Source organism: Hemiscyllium ocellatum, chromosome 18, assembly GCF_020745735.1.
Source record: "Hemiscyllium ocellatum isolate sHemOce1 chromosome 18, sHemOce1.pat.X.cur, whole genome shotgun sequence".
NCBI classification, from domain to species: domain Eukaryota; kingdom Metazoa; phylum Chordata; class Chondrichthyes; order Orectolobiformes; family Hemiscylliidae; genus Hemiscyllium; species Hemiscyllium ocellatum.
In genome coordinates, this window is record NC_083418.1 from 40,712,145 (window position 1) to 40,729,162 (window position 17,018).

General features: G+C 40.3%; 1 protein-coding gene across 1 annotated transcript in view; it reads left to right on the plus strand.

Annotated features, from left to right (window-relative positions):
• Positions 1 to 17,018, plus strand: part of LOC132824426 (low-density lipoprotein receptor-related protein 5-like) — a 207,830-nt gene that overhangs the window by 170,997 nt on the left and 19,815 nt on the right. The window contains exons 13-18 of the mRNA XM_060838902.1: positions 319 to 521; positions 4,840 to 5,051; positions 5,659 to 5,849; positions 9,709 to 9,918; positions 11,234 to 11,359; positions 14,013 to 14,249. Of these exons, the coding sequence (XP_060694885.1) occupies positions 319 to 521; positions 4,840 to 5,051; positions 5,659 to 5,849; positions 9,709 to 9,918; positions 11,234 to 11,359; positions 14,013 to 14,249 (1,179 nt within the window). The remainder of the gene's footprint in view (positions 1 to 318; positions 522 to 4,839; positions 5,052 to 5,658; positions 5,850 to 9,708; positions 9,919 to 11,233; positions 11,360 to 14,012; positions 14,250 to 17,018) is intronic.

The window sequence follows — 17,018 nt, forward strand, 5'->3', positions numbered from 1 at the left end:
AAGCCAGCAGTTTCAATACTGTTTTGCAACAAGACGTTCTTTCAACAGTTCCTACTTTTTTTAATGATGTGGAGGAGCTGTTGTTGGATTAGGATGGACAAAGTTAAAAATCACACAACACCAGGTTATAGTCCAACAGGTGGTGAAGGAGCAGTGCTCCGAAAGTTAGTGCTTCTAAATAAACTTGCTGGTCTGTAACTTGGTGTTGTGTGATTTTCTTACTTTAAGTTTATCCAATTTGCAGTTGTTTTCTATGAATCATTGTACAAATATTTGGAACTACTAACTTTTAATGATATGTTTGTTTTTGCCTTCTAGCACCCATTAATTTCTTGCTGTTCAGCCAGAAGACTGCAATTAGTCGTATGGTGTTGGATGAACACCAGAGTCCAGATATAATATTGCCTGTACATGGTTTACGTAATGTGAAGGCAGTAGAGTATGATGCTGTCGACAGATTAATATACTGGGTAGATGGACGACAAAACGTCATTAAAAGAGCTAGAGATGATGGCTCTCAGGCAAGTGACAGAAGGAATTTTTCAGAGTGTCTACTGCAACAGAATTATTGGTTGTTCGTTTGTTTCAATGGGCATTTCATTTCTTTTCTTCTCTACGTTCTCCAAGTTTCTTTTCTCATGTTATAGGATGATGTGGCAGGTATAAAGTATCTTTGTGGTAACTCATCCATGTTGCATTTATAGTGCCCTAATGAGCATATGTCTTCTTTGATAGAAGCTGGGTAAATATGAAAGTCTATCAAGGCTACAAGATATTGAGTCAATGATGATTTGTATCTGGCCATTGCTGTTTGCAAATTGAACATTCGGCATCTCAGTGATGCTGAACCTAGCAGCAGTAAGTTAAAAAGAGGCAAATGCTAGCTAAAGGTACTTCCTTACTCGTGTAAATTCCCAAGGTGTTGTGGAAGGTGAAGACCATCACTTCTTTATCTGTCATGTAAGTTTAACGATGGTGTGCTCCAAATGCAATGAAAAGTTGAATGTTTGTTGTGGTTCCTGGATGGGAAGCAGTCAAAATGCAGCAGGCACTCCCTTTTGATGTAATGTATCGGTCACTCAGTGCAGTGTCTTCAAGTTGCTGTGAATTTTGAGGCAGAAGCTGAATGAATTATGGAAGCATGGCCCTCTCACTGTATAGGGGTTAATGAGCAGTACTTCTCTGCAAGGTATATAATCACTGACTCTTTTCAGACCTAAGAACATGCTTTGCTCTTTATGTTGTGAAAACAGGTCATTTCCAGTGTTGGTCTTGCGCCCAGCTACTAGTGGGATGTTGGTCACCTTCCTGAGAAGGCGAAAGTAAGTGCTGGAGGGCAAGGGCTGATGGTAAGCACAGGAGCACCCAGCACACAGAGAGATTTCAGCCACCCGGCCCCTCAGCATGCACAAAGTCCATAGGAGACCCAGAGGTTTTCAGTCCCATTTTCTGGGATGAGCAAGGTGCAGTATCAATGCAACCTCTGTGTGTCCCAAAACACTGGAAGTGATGCTGGAGTGGGACCTAAGGGCTCCAGGAATGGGAGACTATCCTCTCCCAGTGGCTGTGGAGGTGACAGCGCTTTGAACTTCTGTGAGTGGCTCATTCCAGGGAATGATGGGTGACCTGTGTGGGATCTCAGTCATGCACCCACAAATACATCAGCACAGTGATTAATACCATATGTACAAGGCCATGTTGGTTTGTTTTGTTTCCCTCATGATAAGGTCAGTGCTACACTCCAAAAGGAGATACAGGGTGCCCCAGATACAGAAGGGCATCAACTCTACATAAATGGCATTGAGAAGGCTGTTTACAGGGGCAGGGAGCTCATGACACCATTGTGTAACCACCTGACTGATGCAGAGCTGAGGTACAATGTTGCCCATGTCTCAACAGGGAAATAGTGAAGCAGACAATAGGGCTGTTGAAGTTGTGGTTTCACTGCTTGACAGCCCTCCAGTATAGTGTGGACAGAATGTGCCGTATCTTCCTTCGTTTACCATGCTCTGCACAATTGGAGCACATAATGAAGTGACTGAGAAACTGGGAGGTCAGGAGCACTCTTCTGAGGAGGAGGAGGAGGATGTACTCCTTGTCCATGGCAGAGCTTAGCTGTGTCAGGAACCACAAGCCTGAGAGGACCTGATGGACACCCAGTTCCAGTAGATAGGAGCTAGGTGCAGCAGACCATCATAGACTGTTCAGTAGTCTTTGATCGTGATGCCAGCGTTTGATTTGCAATGTGGGAGACAAACTGCAGCTTATATTCATTTTTCTGTGCTCACTTTTACAGTCTGTGAATAAAATTCCCATCTTTGGAATCATCTGATTACTTGCCTGAATGTGACGATCCTGTATTGAACAGTGACAAGGTGTTAGATCTCCAATAGACATTGGGGACAGAGTAGCGATGATCTACAGAGGGTGTGTAGATGGAGTGTGATCAGGTAAAATGTGTGGCCTGGAGCAACTAGGGTGAGAGAGTGGAGATATGTTCAAAGGAGTGTTGGCCATGTCTGCTGTGCCATCAGCAGCATGGCTTTCTGGCTGTTGTGCATTTGGGTTGCTGGTGAGGGGAAAACTGGATTGGCAACATTTGTCTGGGTTGAACAGCAGCCTTTCATAGTTGGCATGGGTGCAAAGGATGCCAGTTGTTCAGGTATCCAAGTTGTTCTGAGAACATCGACTGGTATGATGAGGATGCATTCACATTAAAGGAATGTTGTAAGTATTAATGAGGCATAGAGTACAACACAAAATCTTGGTTTGTTCTCGCAATGAAAAGCGCTCTAAAGATCTTGATGCACATTGCACTTAGCCTATAAGGTTTATTATCTTTGATTATTAAACTGTAAATACAGTCCTCTATCTTCTGGGTTGTCACTCCAGATTTTGAGCAAAACAGTCAAGATTAGACTCCAGCATACTTTAGTGGATTTAAAAGATCCCATGCTACTATTTCAAAGAAGATCAGGGCAACTATTCCTCATACTTGAGTCAATATTTATCCCTTAAATAACCCAGCAAAAACAAACGATCTACTCAGAATCCTATTGTTGTTTATGGGAGCTAGTTGTGTGCAACTTGGCTGCTGTTTCCTACATAACAATAGTAACTATGTCAAAATGCACTTTGACCATGAAAACATTATAAAAATGCAAGTCTGTCTTCTCTTCTGTACACTCTCTTCCAGTCCCTTTCTTTATTTATATGTATGTATATTCTATGTATCTACCTTGATCATCATTGCCTTTGATATTTTGTGAGCCTATTTGAGCTCTGGATATGTATTGCTGCTTTTCACGGGTCATTGAGGTGTTTATCCTGGAGATGGTAGTCAGAGTTCATGTTTCAATTGGCTTTAGTCACACAATGTCTCTGTCTACCACTTTACAGTAGCATAACGTGATATAATGTGAACAGCTGCCGACACACTCAATAAGGTAATTCTTCCTTGTTACGCTATTTGATAAAAGTCATTTTGGAATCAGGAGATTCCTTCATGTTGACACATTTTGATTCTGAGACAGTCCAGCAAGCAAGTGGACAAGTTGGATTGGCGGGATGGGGGAGGTACACATGTACTTGTTTCCATATTCTTTACTTAATAACGTTTATTTAAATTGGCCTGATGTTGAAGTCTTTTTATTATTCGTTCATGTGATGTGGGCATTGTTGACTAGACCATTTATCACCCCTCTCTAGTTGCCCTGGAGCTGGGCAATAATGCTGACGTAACCAGCAACACCTCAATGGCCAAATACAAGGAACACAGCAATTTTAGGCCAATTATATCAAATATTATTAAGTGATTGAAGCATTATTCAGTGATCTTTAAATCTGTTGCATTCATGGTTGGATTTAGTGTTTTAAATATTGATACAAACGAGGAAGATATTCTGTCCAAAATATTATTGCCTAACTCTGTGTATCCTCCATTGTTAAGCTGTAATGATCCAGATTTTCGGTCAGAAAGACAATCCCTGCAGCAGCTTAGGCTAGAGGGAATTAAAACTTGCTCTGACATCTGAGCAAATGTTAAATTGGCCACCCACTTATGCCCAACTCCTCCGCATCATTGATCCTCCCTCCCCAAAAATTACCATTCTTGGGACCTTGACAACCCAGCACTCACCAGTCCCGACACCTCCACATTAACCCCAACACACAACACAATATTCTTCAACTCCTACCCCACCTCACAGGACAAGACACCACCGAATTCCAAATCTACCCTAAGTACACTTCCAATTATTTGACATGTTGGCACCATAACTCCCTGTCCCCTCATCCACCTGCCATCCACTCTTATCCCAGCTATCACCCTTACACTAGATCTATTTGGTACCCTATACCCCCACACATTTACCTTCTATCTATTTGGTTTTCAAAGTGGATACAGACTTTTACATCACAGAAAATGACACTTGCTGCTGGAAGACAAGGTGTGGTTTCAGTGTTGATTTTCTTCTCTTTTATTTTCTTGTGTTCCTGGATTCATTCAGGCTTCTTAAGGTTAGAAATTTCCTGGTAAGAAAACTCATGGGAAGAATGTCTGGAATTTGTGTTTTATTTGTTTGACCAGGACCAGACATAGGGTTCCTAATCTTGTTCAGAAAAGTTAGGTCAATCTGTTCCAAGAAAGGACAACAAAAATATGTGTGCAGAACCTTGCTTGTGTTTCAATTGAATGAAAAATGCTTCAAAACTAATGTAAGTCATGCATGTATATTGTTGCTGTGAGGATCTTATGGCTTTTTCCTAGTGTGCTGTACAATTAAGTTAACCAATAATTGAGAGTTTTCCCCCACCTTAATTTGTTGCTCCTTTATCTAGGCATTTGTGGTTGTTTCTGGGCCAAATCAAAGCCAAAACCCAGATATACAGCCTCATGACTTGAGCCTTGATATCTACAGTCGAACTGTCTATTGGACTTGTGAATCTTCCAACACCATAAATGTTAATAGACTTAACGGAAAGCCCATCGGAATAGTTCTTCGTGGAGAACATGACCGACCAAGAGCTATTGTTGTGAATGCAGAAAGAGGGTAACTAACTTTTATTTTGTGTTTAGTATGAAGTAAAACTGAGTGAGCAGTTATTAACCTGAATTAAGTTTTTCAAATTCATCCACCTGTCTACCAACTCTCTAGATTTTGTCTTTGATTTTTGCTATCAGACTGCCTGTCTAACATTCAGTTTTCAATAAGCCAGATGTTTCTCTATGTCAACGCTGAGGAGTACAAACCAAACTGGCTCCATCCCATTGCCTAGCCTCCTATCAAACATATTCTTCACAAATCAGACATCTTTTGCAGCCATGAACTGTATTTCCAATCCTATCACCTCTCATTCACAAAGACCATTTATTTCAACCTTCATAATATCATGAGCATCTATCCCTCCTGCAGTTAATTTCCGCTGAAGTATTCATTAATTTTCTTCATCTCTTCCAAACTTGCTATCCTGATGCTCTCCTCGCTAACCTCGAATCATACTAATGAAACTGTTCTACAGCTTTGATTTGTTCCACTTCATTAAAGTATTATTTAACCTTTATAAAAGGATACTGGTTTAATGTGCAGTACAAAGACTCCTAGCAACAGTAGCCTTATTTTAATGGTCCTTTTGTTATTTATTTAAAATGCTATTTAGGTATATGTACTTCACAAATATGTTGGAGAGGTCCCCAAAGATAGAACGTGCAGCACTGGATGGCACTGAAAGAGAAGTAATATTTTCAACTGGATTGATCAGACCTGTTGATTTGGCAATTGATAATAAACTAGGGAAACTTTTCTGGGTCGATGCTGATCTAAAACGCATTGAAAGCAGTGATTTATCTGGTAAGTCTGAGATCTCCACAATGCTTTACAAATGTATTCACGGTTATTTCTATAAGTTTGCTGTTTCACGATTGTCCTGTAAATATGAAGTAGAAACTGGTTTCCACAGCTGTATCCATTGAAACCTCGAAATCCATCTTTAGTAATGTTTCTATCTGTCTTGGATCTTTCCAGCATAATTTGGCAGGACCAGTAAGTGTATTTCAAGCTGGAAAAATCTAGTATCATTTGGCTGTGATTTTGCCTGTCCATAACGATGTCTTAATTTAGAAGCATTGAATTTTCATGCATAGAGCAAAACAAAGAAGATCTTGAATCAAATATACGGCCAAATTAATAATGGCTCATACAACAAGGTCATATCCAAATATAAGTTACAGATTTTACTGTCCCAAAAGTGATCTGAGAATAATGCTTAGCATGCAGAGATCAAGTTGCTCTTTCTGCAATTTTTTAGGTAACTTCAGTCATTTTTAAAAGGATTAATGCATGTATTATAATACAGAGAGAGGAATTTGATAAGACAATTTGGGCCATGTGTGCAATAACATCACTCATGGTAACTTTCAGGCTATTATCTAAATTACAGCAAAAAATAGCTAACTTACCAGAGCACACTGGATTTAGTGTGGTACTAATAGGCTAATAGGGGTTCCAGGACAGAACCCCACTGGTCCTCACCTTCCACCCCACCAACCTCCGGATACATCGTATCATCCTCCGTCATTCCCGCCACCTCCAGACAGACCCCACCACCAGGGATATATTTCCTCCCCACCCCTATCAGCGTTCCGGAGAGACCCTCGTCACATCCACACCCCCCACCAACCCAACCTCCACTCCTGGCACCTTCCCCTGCAACCGCAAGAAGTGCAAAACTTGCACCCAAATCTCCCCCCTCACCTCCCTCCAAGGCCGCAATGGATCCTTCCATATCTGTCACAAATTCACCTGCACCTCCACACACATCATTTACTGTATCCGCTGCACCCGATGTGGTCTCCTCTACATTGAGGAGACAGGCCACCTACTTGCGGAATGTTTCAGGGAACACCTCTGGGACGCCCGCACCAACCAACCCAACCGCCCCGTGGCTGAACACTTTAACTTTCTCCTCCCACTCCGCCAAGGACATGCAGGTCCTTGGCTGCCTCCATCGCCAGACCCTGATCACACGACGCCTGGAGGAAGAGCGCCTCATCTTCCGCCTAGGAACCCTCCAACCACACGGGATGAATGCAGATTTCTCCAGCTTCCTCATTTCCCCTCCCCCCACCTTATCTCAGTCCCAACCCCTGGATTCAGCACCGCCCTCTTGACCTGCAATCTTCTTCCCGACCTCTCCACCCCCACCCTCGCCCTCACCTCCTTCCACCTATTGTATTCCCAGCGCCCCTCCCCCAAATTCCCCCCTCCCCACCTTTTACTTCACCCCGCTTGGCACACCAGCCTCATTCCTGAAGAAGGGCTTATGCCCGAAATGACAATTCTCCTGTTCCTGGAGTGCTGCCTGGCCTGCTGCGCTTTTCCAGCGCCACACTTTTCAACTCTGGTCTCCAGCATCTGCAGTCCTCACTTTCTCCTCCTAATAGGTTTGACAATTAATAAGTCAGTAACATAATACTTCACCAATTATGCAAAGAAATGTAATCAGATTAAAGCCTGTTAGTTGCAGAGATCATAAGCATAATGACTTTGGTATCCTCAACTCGGTTCCTTGTTGGTATGTGCCTGCAGTACTAAACTGTGCTTAATTTGACACTATATGGCACTAGTTTGGTCAAAAGTTTTCCTCTGAGAGAAAACACAACGGTTGAAGGTATGTTAGTAGGAGGTAGTTACCTGAAATTCAAGCCGAAGCAGATACCTGGTATTGAAAATGGTTTCTTTTATGTCGAATGCTGCATCCAACAGTTCTGTACCTGATATTTAATTGTTTGATGCTGCTGACATTAGGTACCCCAGAACAGAAAATGTGCTAAGTTCTTTAAAACGGATGGTGGTGATTGTGGAAAAAAACAATAGCAGCTTGTAATATACTTACCATAAACATCTGTAGAGATATACAGAGACAAGGCCACTCAGCTGACCTTGCATTAAGTTTGCTTAAATTAGTAATAAGGACTCCTAAACCATAGTTTTGCTGAAAAACATTATTATTAAATGAAAATTTTACTTTCTTTGGTTAGTTGAATTTAGGTACTAATTGGCCAGATATAAAGACTTATTTAAAACTTAAGACTTGTTTTTCATTGCAGCAGAAACATGTCTTAAGACCTTTAATTACTTTGCCCTGTGTCTATGTGAAACTCTTGCATTCAATTAGCAGCATTATCAGCCTTAGGATGTCATACAGCACTTTAGAGTCATTTTTTAAAGTTTAGACCCTATTGTAATGCAAAACAATATGAACGTTAATTTTTACACAAACTCACATAAGCAGCAATATGATAATATCTACTAGATATTCTGGTTTGTTGATGTTTATTCAGGGACAAATATTGGCCAAGACATTGGGTGTAAATTTTTCCTTTTCAAAATAATGTCATGAAATCTTTTACAAACATCTGAGAGGAATCTAAGACCTCAGCTTTACATCTAATCCAAAAGACTTCACTGAAGTATCAGTCTGGATATTTGTGGTCAAATGCCTGCAGTGGGACTTGAACCCACAAATTTCTGGCTCATGGTTGGCACCTTGGAAATATTTCCTCATTTATATTGATGTTGCTGGTCAAAAAGGGAGAGGGTTCCAGTGGGATGAAAGCTCCTTAAACATTCTCTAAAAATTCCTTTAATTGTATGACGATTTGTGATGAAGAATTCCTGGAACTGCCTTCAGTTTGTTGATTTAGTATCAACATGTGGCTTCCAGTACTTTTCCAGTATAATTCCACACCTGAAGGACTACACTTCTGACAATTTGAAAATGATGTTCAAAGCTGTCAGTCAGGATTTAGGAGGTCAGATTCTTTTAAAATAGAATTAAGAGAGAAATACCTTCACACTTTGAAAGGGAAAATCAAAATAAAGAAACAAAACCAAATAAAAAGTTACTTTGTACAATATTTTGAAAATTAAAGTGACTCATTGGACACTGACCAAAGGACCAAAGCAAATCTTTCAAACACGAGGACTGTTTTGACTGATTTCTTCTCTTTACTTGCCCTTTTCTTCTTTTTTAAATCCTGGAAATATTATCAATGAATGCAATGCCATGTACATTGTCAGTCCTATTGTGTCCAATCAGCCAAATGGTTCTTGTGTTAACTTTGAGTATAAGTACCGGCCATTTGGCTGTTCAATTCTGGGGTATCCCAAAAGAATAATTACTGTCTTTGTATGTAACGGCCACATGTACAAGCTACCCAACAAGGTCACCACGTAGCACTTAGGGTGATACTTTCTTTTCTCACGTCACCAGTTGTAGAACTATTGACACAGTCTATAAATCACCATTTCCACTCTGGTTAAAATTATCTGATCCAGTTCTAACCAGAATAGAACCTGCACCTTTTCAGTAAATTTGCTTTGTTGCAAATATTTGTACTTAATCCCTTTCCAACTTGAGATGCTCCTATATTTTAATGTTGTATAACAAGCAGAAAATCTCTGACACTTTTCAGCCTAATCAGTTGCTCGGAGGGATGTGAAAGAAACCCTGTTCGACTTTTCATCTGATTTTTCCTTTCCCATCATGCTGCTTCGGAATCTCCTCTCTCGCTCCTCTCTAGCTCCTTTTCTTTTGGGTACTGTTCCTTTCCTGCATTACCTTTTTAAATGTAATTCATGTATTTTACATGCAAAGCTTTATGTACATATGATATTTTAAAAGGAAATGTTTGGTTAATTTACTTAGGTGCCAATAGACTGACATTGCAGGATTCCAGCATCCTGCAGCCAATGGGGCTTGCGATTCTTGGTGACTACATTTATTGGATTGACCGTCAGCAACAGATGATTGAGTGCATAGAAAAGACAACTGGAGACCATAGAACAAGAATTCAGGGTAGAATTGTTCACCTGACTAGTATCCATGCAGTAGAAGAGCTGGATGTCGCAGAGTTCAGTAAGTTTACTTTGTTTAATACTTTATTTTTTATTTTATAAATTTATTTTATACTTAATATTTCATATCATAAAATATGGTAACGGTAATATACTGTAAATGACTGTATTCCAAAAGTTGCTAACAAATGTAATCAGATATTAATATTTTAAGCTGCTTCCTTCAGGCTTTGCTTTTATCTCTAAAGGTGCAAAAAAGGGTCAAACTTGCCAGCAGTGAAAGCAGTCAAAATGTAATGGGATACATTGTTTTGTAAACACCTGTACAACTGGTTTAATCCCATTTCTACATGTTTTTCTGCTGTTTACATATACAGTCACAGTGCAAAAAGGTAAATTCTGGAGCTGAGGTGGAAAGGGTCCAGATCGTCAAGTTCCTAGAAGTGACCGTAACCAACACTCTGTCCTGTAGCTCCCAAGTAGATGCAACAGTTAAGAAGGCAGAAAACACCTGTTCTTCCTCAGAGGCTTGGGAAATTGGCATGTCCATAAGGATCCTCATCAACGTTTACAGATGCACCATAGAAAGCATTCTATCTGGGTATATAAAAGCTTGGGTATAGTAACTGCTCTACACAGGACCATAAGAAACTGCAGAAAGTTATGTACACAGCTCAGATAATCATGAAAGGCAACCTCCCAACCATGGACTCCATCTGTGTTCCTTGTTACTGCAGAAAGGCTGCCAACATCATCAAAAAGAACCCTCCCACCCCAGTAATACTCTCTTCCAACCTCTTCTGTTAAGAAGAAAGTACAGAAGCTAAACACAACCCAACAGGTTCAAGAACAATTGCTTTCCTGCTGTTATTGGACTGTTGAATGGACCCCTCTAATTTCAAATCGAATGCTGATCTTGTTTCTGTGCACTTCCTGTGCATCAATAATCTCGTATGCCCCACTCTGTCTAAATACCCTATTATCGTTGTATGTTATGATCTGCCTGTACTGCTCACAAATCACAACTTTTCACTATACTTAGGCACATATGACAACAATAAACCAAATCCAAGTCTTCAAATTTTGCAATTTAGGCATGAAAATAGCAAAACAATTAGATGATGAAGTAGTTATTAAACAAATCATAAAATATATTAGAGATTAACTACTCAGAATTAGGTTTTGAAACAATGTACATTTTAAGTAAAAGTAATTAATGCTGAAGTTACCTTCACCCAGCAGCTTGTTGTGTAGCCTTTTCAGTTAGGATTTGGAATGATTGCTTTGCTTTGTAAATATGATTCGATGGTGTACTGCAGTAAGATGAGGATATAAACACTTATTCCTGGTTCTAAAATTCTGAGGTTTCTTCATAGGTGCACACCCTTGTTCTCGTGATAATGGTGGCTGCTCACACATCTGCATTGCAAAAGGTGATGGGACACCACGATGCTCATGTCCCGTACACTTGGTGTTATTACAGAACCTACTGACATGTGGAGGTACTATACCCAAATTACAGTTTATCATTTTAAATCTGATATGAAAATAGAAATTGCTGGAAAAGCTCAGCAATCCAGGCACCTTTTGTGGAGAGAAATCAGAGTTAATATTTTAGGTTGAGTGAGCCTTCCTCAGTTCTGACCCAAAAATGTTAACTCTCCACAGATGCTGCCAGACCTGCTGAGCTTTTCCAGCAATTTCCATTTTTCTCTGTTCTCTGATTTACAGCATCTGCAGTTCATTCAGTTTTTTTGTTATCATTTTAGATCCCTTTCTTTGGTTTTTCATTCTTTTGTAGAATATTTGGAAGTTAATGATCTAATCAGGCTATTTTAAGAACTGCTGTTTAATTGAGCTCACAAAATATTACCAAGATCTGATCATTTGAAAAACTAAATTGCACCGAACTAAGTAAAGGCAATGTTAGATGCAAAGGTATCTTTGACTTCAAATGTTGCTATGAGACTTTTAAATTCTGTCATTTTTGCAGTGGTAAGTAAAGAATCTGACTTCTGATTAAACTTGAATTACACTATCCACTTCAATATCAGCCTCAAGGTTGTAAAATTTACTCCCTTCATAGGAGGAAATCAAAATTTAAACAGCAGACAATTCCCTTCCAATTGGCTATTTTATGACACATATTGAAAAGAAAACCAGCATGAGGATTGACTGTTATCTGTTCCATAGTATAGAAGGCTGGTCATTTGAAGACTGGTAGCCTCTATTATCAGAAGAAGCAGACTGAAATTTACAATTCATCCCAAACAATGTGGTTAGTCAGCAGAAAGGGCATAGTCTGTCTCCACACCAACTACACAATATCAAAACCTCAAATGTTCTCCAATTGTGGTCTAATTGAATGAAGGAGCTGACTCACTGGGCCAAATGGCCTCCTACTGCTTCTATCGAAAATAGTGTTAAATAATGAGGAGAATTACCATAAGCTGCACAAGAACACCAGTGGTCTGCTTAGCTGGACACAGCAGTCACAAATGGAGTTCATCCTGAGAAAGTGAGAGGTAATGCAATTGGAGAAGGCTAAAGATGCCAGCAGTTACACTGTGAATGGCAGGATTCTTGAAAGAATTAATGATCAGAGGAACCTCGGGGCAAATCCACAAACTTGTGAAGTGAGCTGGGCAGAAAGATAAAGCGATTAAGGATGGCCAGCGGATATTTGCTTTTATTAGCTGAGGCATACAACAGAACTTTAGGGGAAGTTGTACTGGAACTGTATAAAATACTGGTAAGGCACATTTGAAATACTGTGTGTACTTCTGTTCAATGCATTACAGGAAGGATGTGATTGTACTAGAGAAGGCATAGAGGAGATTTATCAGATACTGCTTAGGCTGGAGGGTGTGAGTATGAAGAATGATTGGAAGCTGGGGTTGTTTTCTTTGAAGTAGCAACAGTTCAGACGGGACCTCATGGAGGTGTATAAGATTACAAAGGGAATAAATAGGGTGGTTTGGAAGGCACTTTGTCCGTTAGTGGGCTGAATAATCAAGTGAATACAGATTTAATGCAATTTTTTTTCATCCAGCCAGTGAGGGAAGTCTAGAATTCACTGCCTGAAAGCATGGTTGAGTCAGAAACTCTTGTCACATTTAAGCAGTATTCAGATAGTCACTTGCAATGCAATAGCTTCCAGGACTGTGCACCAAGAGCTGGAAAATGGGACAAGTATAGTCAGATCTTTGTTCACTGAGATAGACACGATAGACTGAATGGCCTCCTGAATTGTAAATTCCTTAATCTATAACCTCCTGTATGTGTTTGGAGCCCTCCAGCTATGCGGCATCTGTTTGTGAATGGAAAGTCTTGATTTAAAAATGATGTTAAAATTCCTTTCCTGGTATCACATCTGTCCTGACCCAGAAATTATTCCTGCCTAGTGCTTTCTGTAAGAGAACAACTTCCACCCATCATGTACCAAATTCCAAATATCCTGCCAGTACGACCTTGGCTGACTGCTGATGTCTGAAATTCAGTCATGTTAACAACAGATAAGGGTGCTTTAAAAGTTATTTGTATTGTTAGAGAAGTTGAACTCAACCCATTCCCACACAGAGCATCTGCACAAGTTTTGTATCAGAGGCAGTTAACCCATTGGCTTGTTGAAACTCAACTTCTTGCGTTTGTACATAAAGAATGGCCAATGGTATTGTATTACATGATTCCAAGGCTTCTTCCACAGCATGTCCCAGACACACACACATCCTATATCATTTATATGACCGTGGACTGCAGGCACATGGGAACTGTAACAACTCCAAGTTCCCATCCAAAATACACACTGTCCTATCTTGGCCAAGGATTATCATATCTTTTTTATCGCTGGATTGCTATGTTGTAATATTGCTTTGCCAACAATACACACACTGCAACAAGAACAAAAATGTTCAAGCTTGTATTGCATTTTCAGGCAAGATGAACAGAGAAGGAAGGAAGTAAACGTGAGAAAGGGTTAAAGAAAGAAAAAATGCACAGATTAAGATTTGAGCCCCATATCCTTTTGATATTCCGGTTAAAAATCCACATTAATTGGAATTTGGTGTGGGGGGCGGGGACAGAAAAAGCAGAAAAAACAAAATATAATCATTAACAATCAAAGGCTTATTCTGAATAATGTCCATCTTCTTTCAGAACCACCAACCTGTTCACCAGAACAATTTACGTGTGCTACCGGAGAGATTGATTGTATTCCAATGGCATGGCGTTGTGATGGCTTTCCAGAATGTGATGATGATAGTGATGAAGAAAACTGTCCAATGTGTTCTGCCAATCATTTTCAGTGTGAAAAGGGCCAGTGCATTGATGGACGTTTACGATGTAATGGTGAAATAGATTGTCAAGATAAATCGGATGAGGAAAACTGTGCTGGTAATCATTTTAAAAAATCTTATTAACTAAATATATTGACTCGGATTGTGTTGATTAAACTCAAATTTCTAAACACCTGTTAAAATTGTTCTTCAAATTGAGTCCTTCATCAAAGAACAAATGTGGTTTTAACTTTTTCATCTCTAAAGGTATTCCTGTCCAATCTCAGTGATAGTTAGAAAAGCATGTCGTCAAGGTGACATGAGTAAGTTGCGGATGGATATGGATAGTTTGAGAGAGTGAGGGAATAAAACAAATCTGGCAGATGCACAAGTACAGCATGGCAAAACCTGAAGTTGTTCATTGTATTAAGGAGAATAAAAAAGCAGAATATTACTTAAACAGAGAATGATTGCAAAATTCTAATCTGCAAATTTTAAGACTATAAACATTGGAGTAGAAGTCGACCATTCAGCCCATCAAGTCCAAACTAGCATTCAATGAGATCATGGCTGAACTGATGATCCTCAAATCTACTTTCATGCCTTTTCCATGTAACCTTTGATTCCTCTCCCAATTAAAAATCTGTGTACCTCAGCCTTCATAAACTTGACAGCCCTCTGCAAGAAAGAATTCTACTTCGCTGAGAGAAGAAATACCTCCTCATATCTTAAATGTTTATCTGAGATTATAACCTTTGTTTTTAGATTCCTACAAAGGGAAACAACCTCTCCATATCTATCGTGACAAGCTCTCGGTCAATCGTATATATTGCAATAATGTTATATTCCAGTAAGGTCATTCTTCTGAACTCGAATGAGTGTCCTCTGTGCAACTTCTCCTTGTAAGACAGTACCTTTACATCTGGGATTGACCTAGTGAACCTTCTCTGAACTGCCTTCAGTGCCGTTTTATTTTCCCTCAATCCAGGGGCACCAAACTGTTCACAGTAGTCTAGGTGTGGTCTAACTAGTGCCTTGTGTAACTTTAGCAAGAATGAGGAAGGGTTTAGAAGGATATTGGCCAAGTGCTAGCAAATAGGATAAGATTAGGTTAGGATATCTGTTTGGCATGGGCGAGTTGGACCGAAGAGTCTGTTTCCATGCTGTCCATCCCTATGACTCTATGACTTCCTATTTTTGTACTTCATTCCATTTGAAATAGAGACTAACATTCTATTTGTTTCCCTTATTGAACTTGAGGTTTTTGCTATTTATGCACAATGCCCCAAATGAAACAGCCCACTTGATTGTCACCACATTCAAAAACATTCACCCCTCCACCATCAGCACTCAGAAGCAGCAAGTGTACCATCTGCAAGATGCACTATAGAAATTTACTGAAACCTTTTAGACAACACCTACCATCTAGAAGAATGAGGGCAGCAGATACATGGGAATGCAACAACCAGCAAGTTCCCCTCCAACCCATCCTGCCTTTGAAATATATCACTGTTTCTTCAGTGTCGCTGGATCAAAATCTTGCAACTCCCTCTCAAACAGCATTGTGGGTCTACCCGCACAAAACTGACTCCGGCAGATCAAGAAAGCAGCTCACCACCACCTTCTCAAGAGATAGGTAATAAATGCTGGCCCAGCGAGGAATGCCCACCTCCCATGAATGAATAAAATAAAACCCAAATTCCAGGGTTTTAACAAATATATTAAGGACAAAAGGGTAACTAGGAAGAGAATAGGGCCCCTCAAAGATCAGCAAGGCGGCGTTTGTGTTGAGCCACAGAAAGTGGGGGAGATACTACATGAATATTTTGCATCAGTATTTACTGTGGAAAAGGATATGGAAGATATAGACTGTAGGGACGTAGATGGTGACATCTTGCAAAATGTCCAGATTACAGAGGAGGAAGTGCTGGATGTCTTGAAATGGGTAAAGGTGGATAAATCCCCAGGACCTGATCAGGTGTACCCGAGAACTCTGTGGGAAGTCAGAGAAATGATTGCTGAGCCTCTTGCTGAGATATTTGTATCATTGATAGTCACAGGTGAGGTGCCGGAATACTGGAGGTTGGGTGCCACTGTTTAAGAAGTGCGGTAAAGACAAGCCAGGGAACTATAGACCAGTGAGCCTGACCTGAGTAGTGGGCAAGTTATTGGAGGGAATCATGAGGGACCGGATGTACATGTATTTGGAAAGGCAAGGACTGATTAGGGATAGTCAATGTGGATTTGTGCGTGGGAAATCATGTCTCACAAACTAGCTTGCATTTTTTGAAGAAGTAACATAGAGGATTGATGAGGGCAGAGCAGTAGATGTGATCTATATGGACTTCAGCAAGGCGTTCGACAAGGTTTCCCATGGGAGACTGATTAGCAAGGTTAGATCTCACGGAATATCGGGAGAACTAGCCATTTGGATACAGAACTGGCTCAAAGATAGAAGACAGAGGGTGGTGGTGGAGGGTTGTTTTTCAGACTGGAGGCCTGTGACCAATGGAGTGCCACAAGGATCAGTGCTGGGTCCTCTACTTTTTGTCATTTACATAAATGATTTGGATGTGAGCATAAGAGGTGCAGTTAGTAAGTTTACAGATGACACCAAAATTGGAGGTGTAGTGGACAATGAAGAATGTTATCTCAGATTACAACAGGATCTGGACCAGATGAGCCAAGAAGTGGCAGATGGAGTTTAATTCAGACAAATGCGAGGTGCTGCATTTTGGGAAAGCAAATTTTAGCAGGATTTATGCACTTAATGGTAAGGTCCTAGGGAGTGTTGCTGAACAAAGAGATCTTGGCATGCAGATTCATATCTCCTTGAAAGTGGAGTCAAAGGTAGATAGGATTGTGAAGAAGGCATTTGGCATGCTTT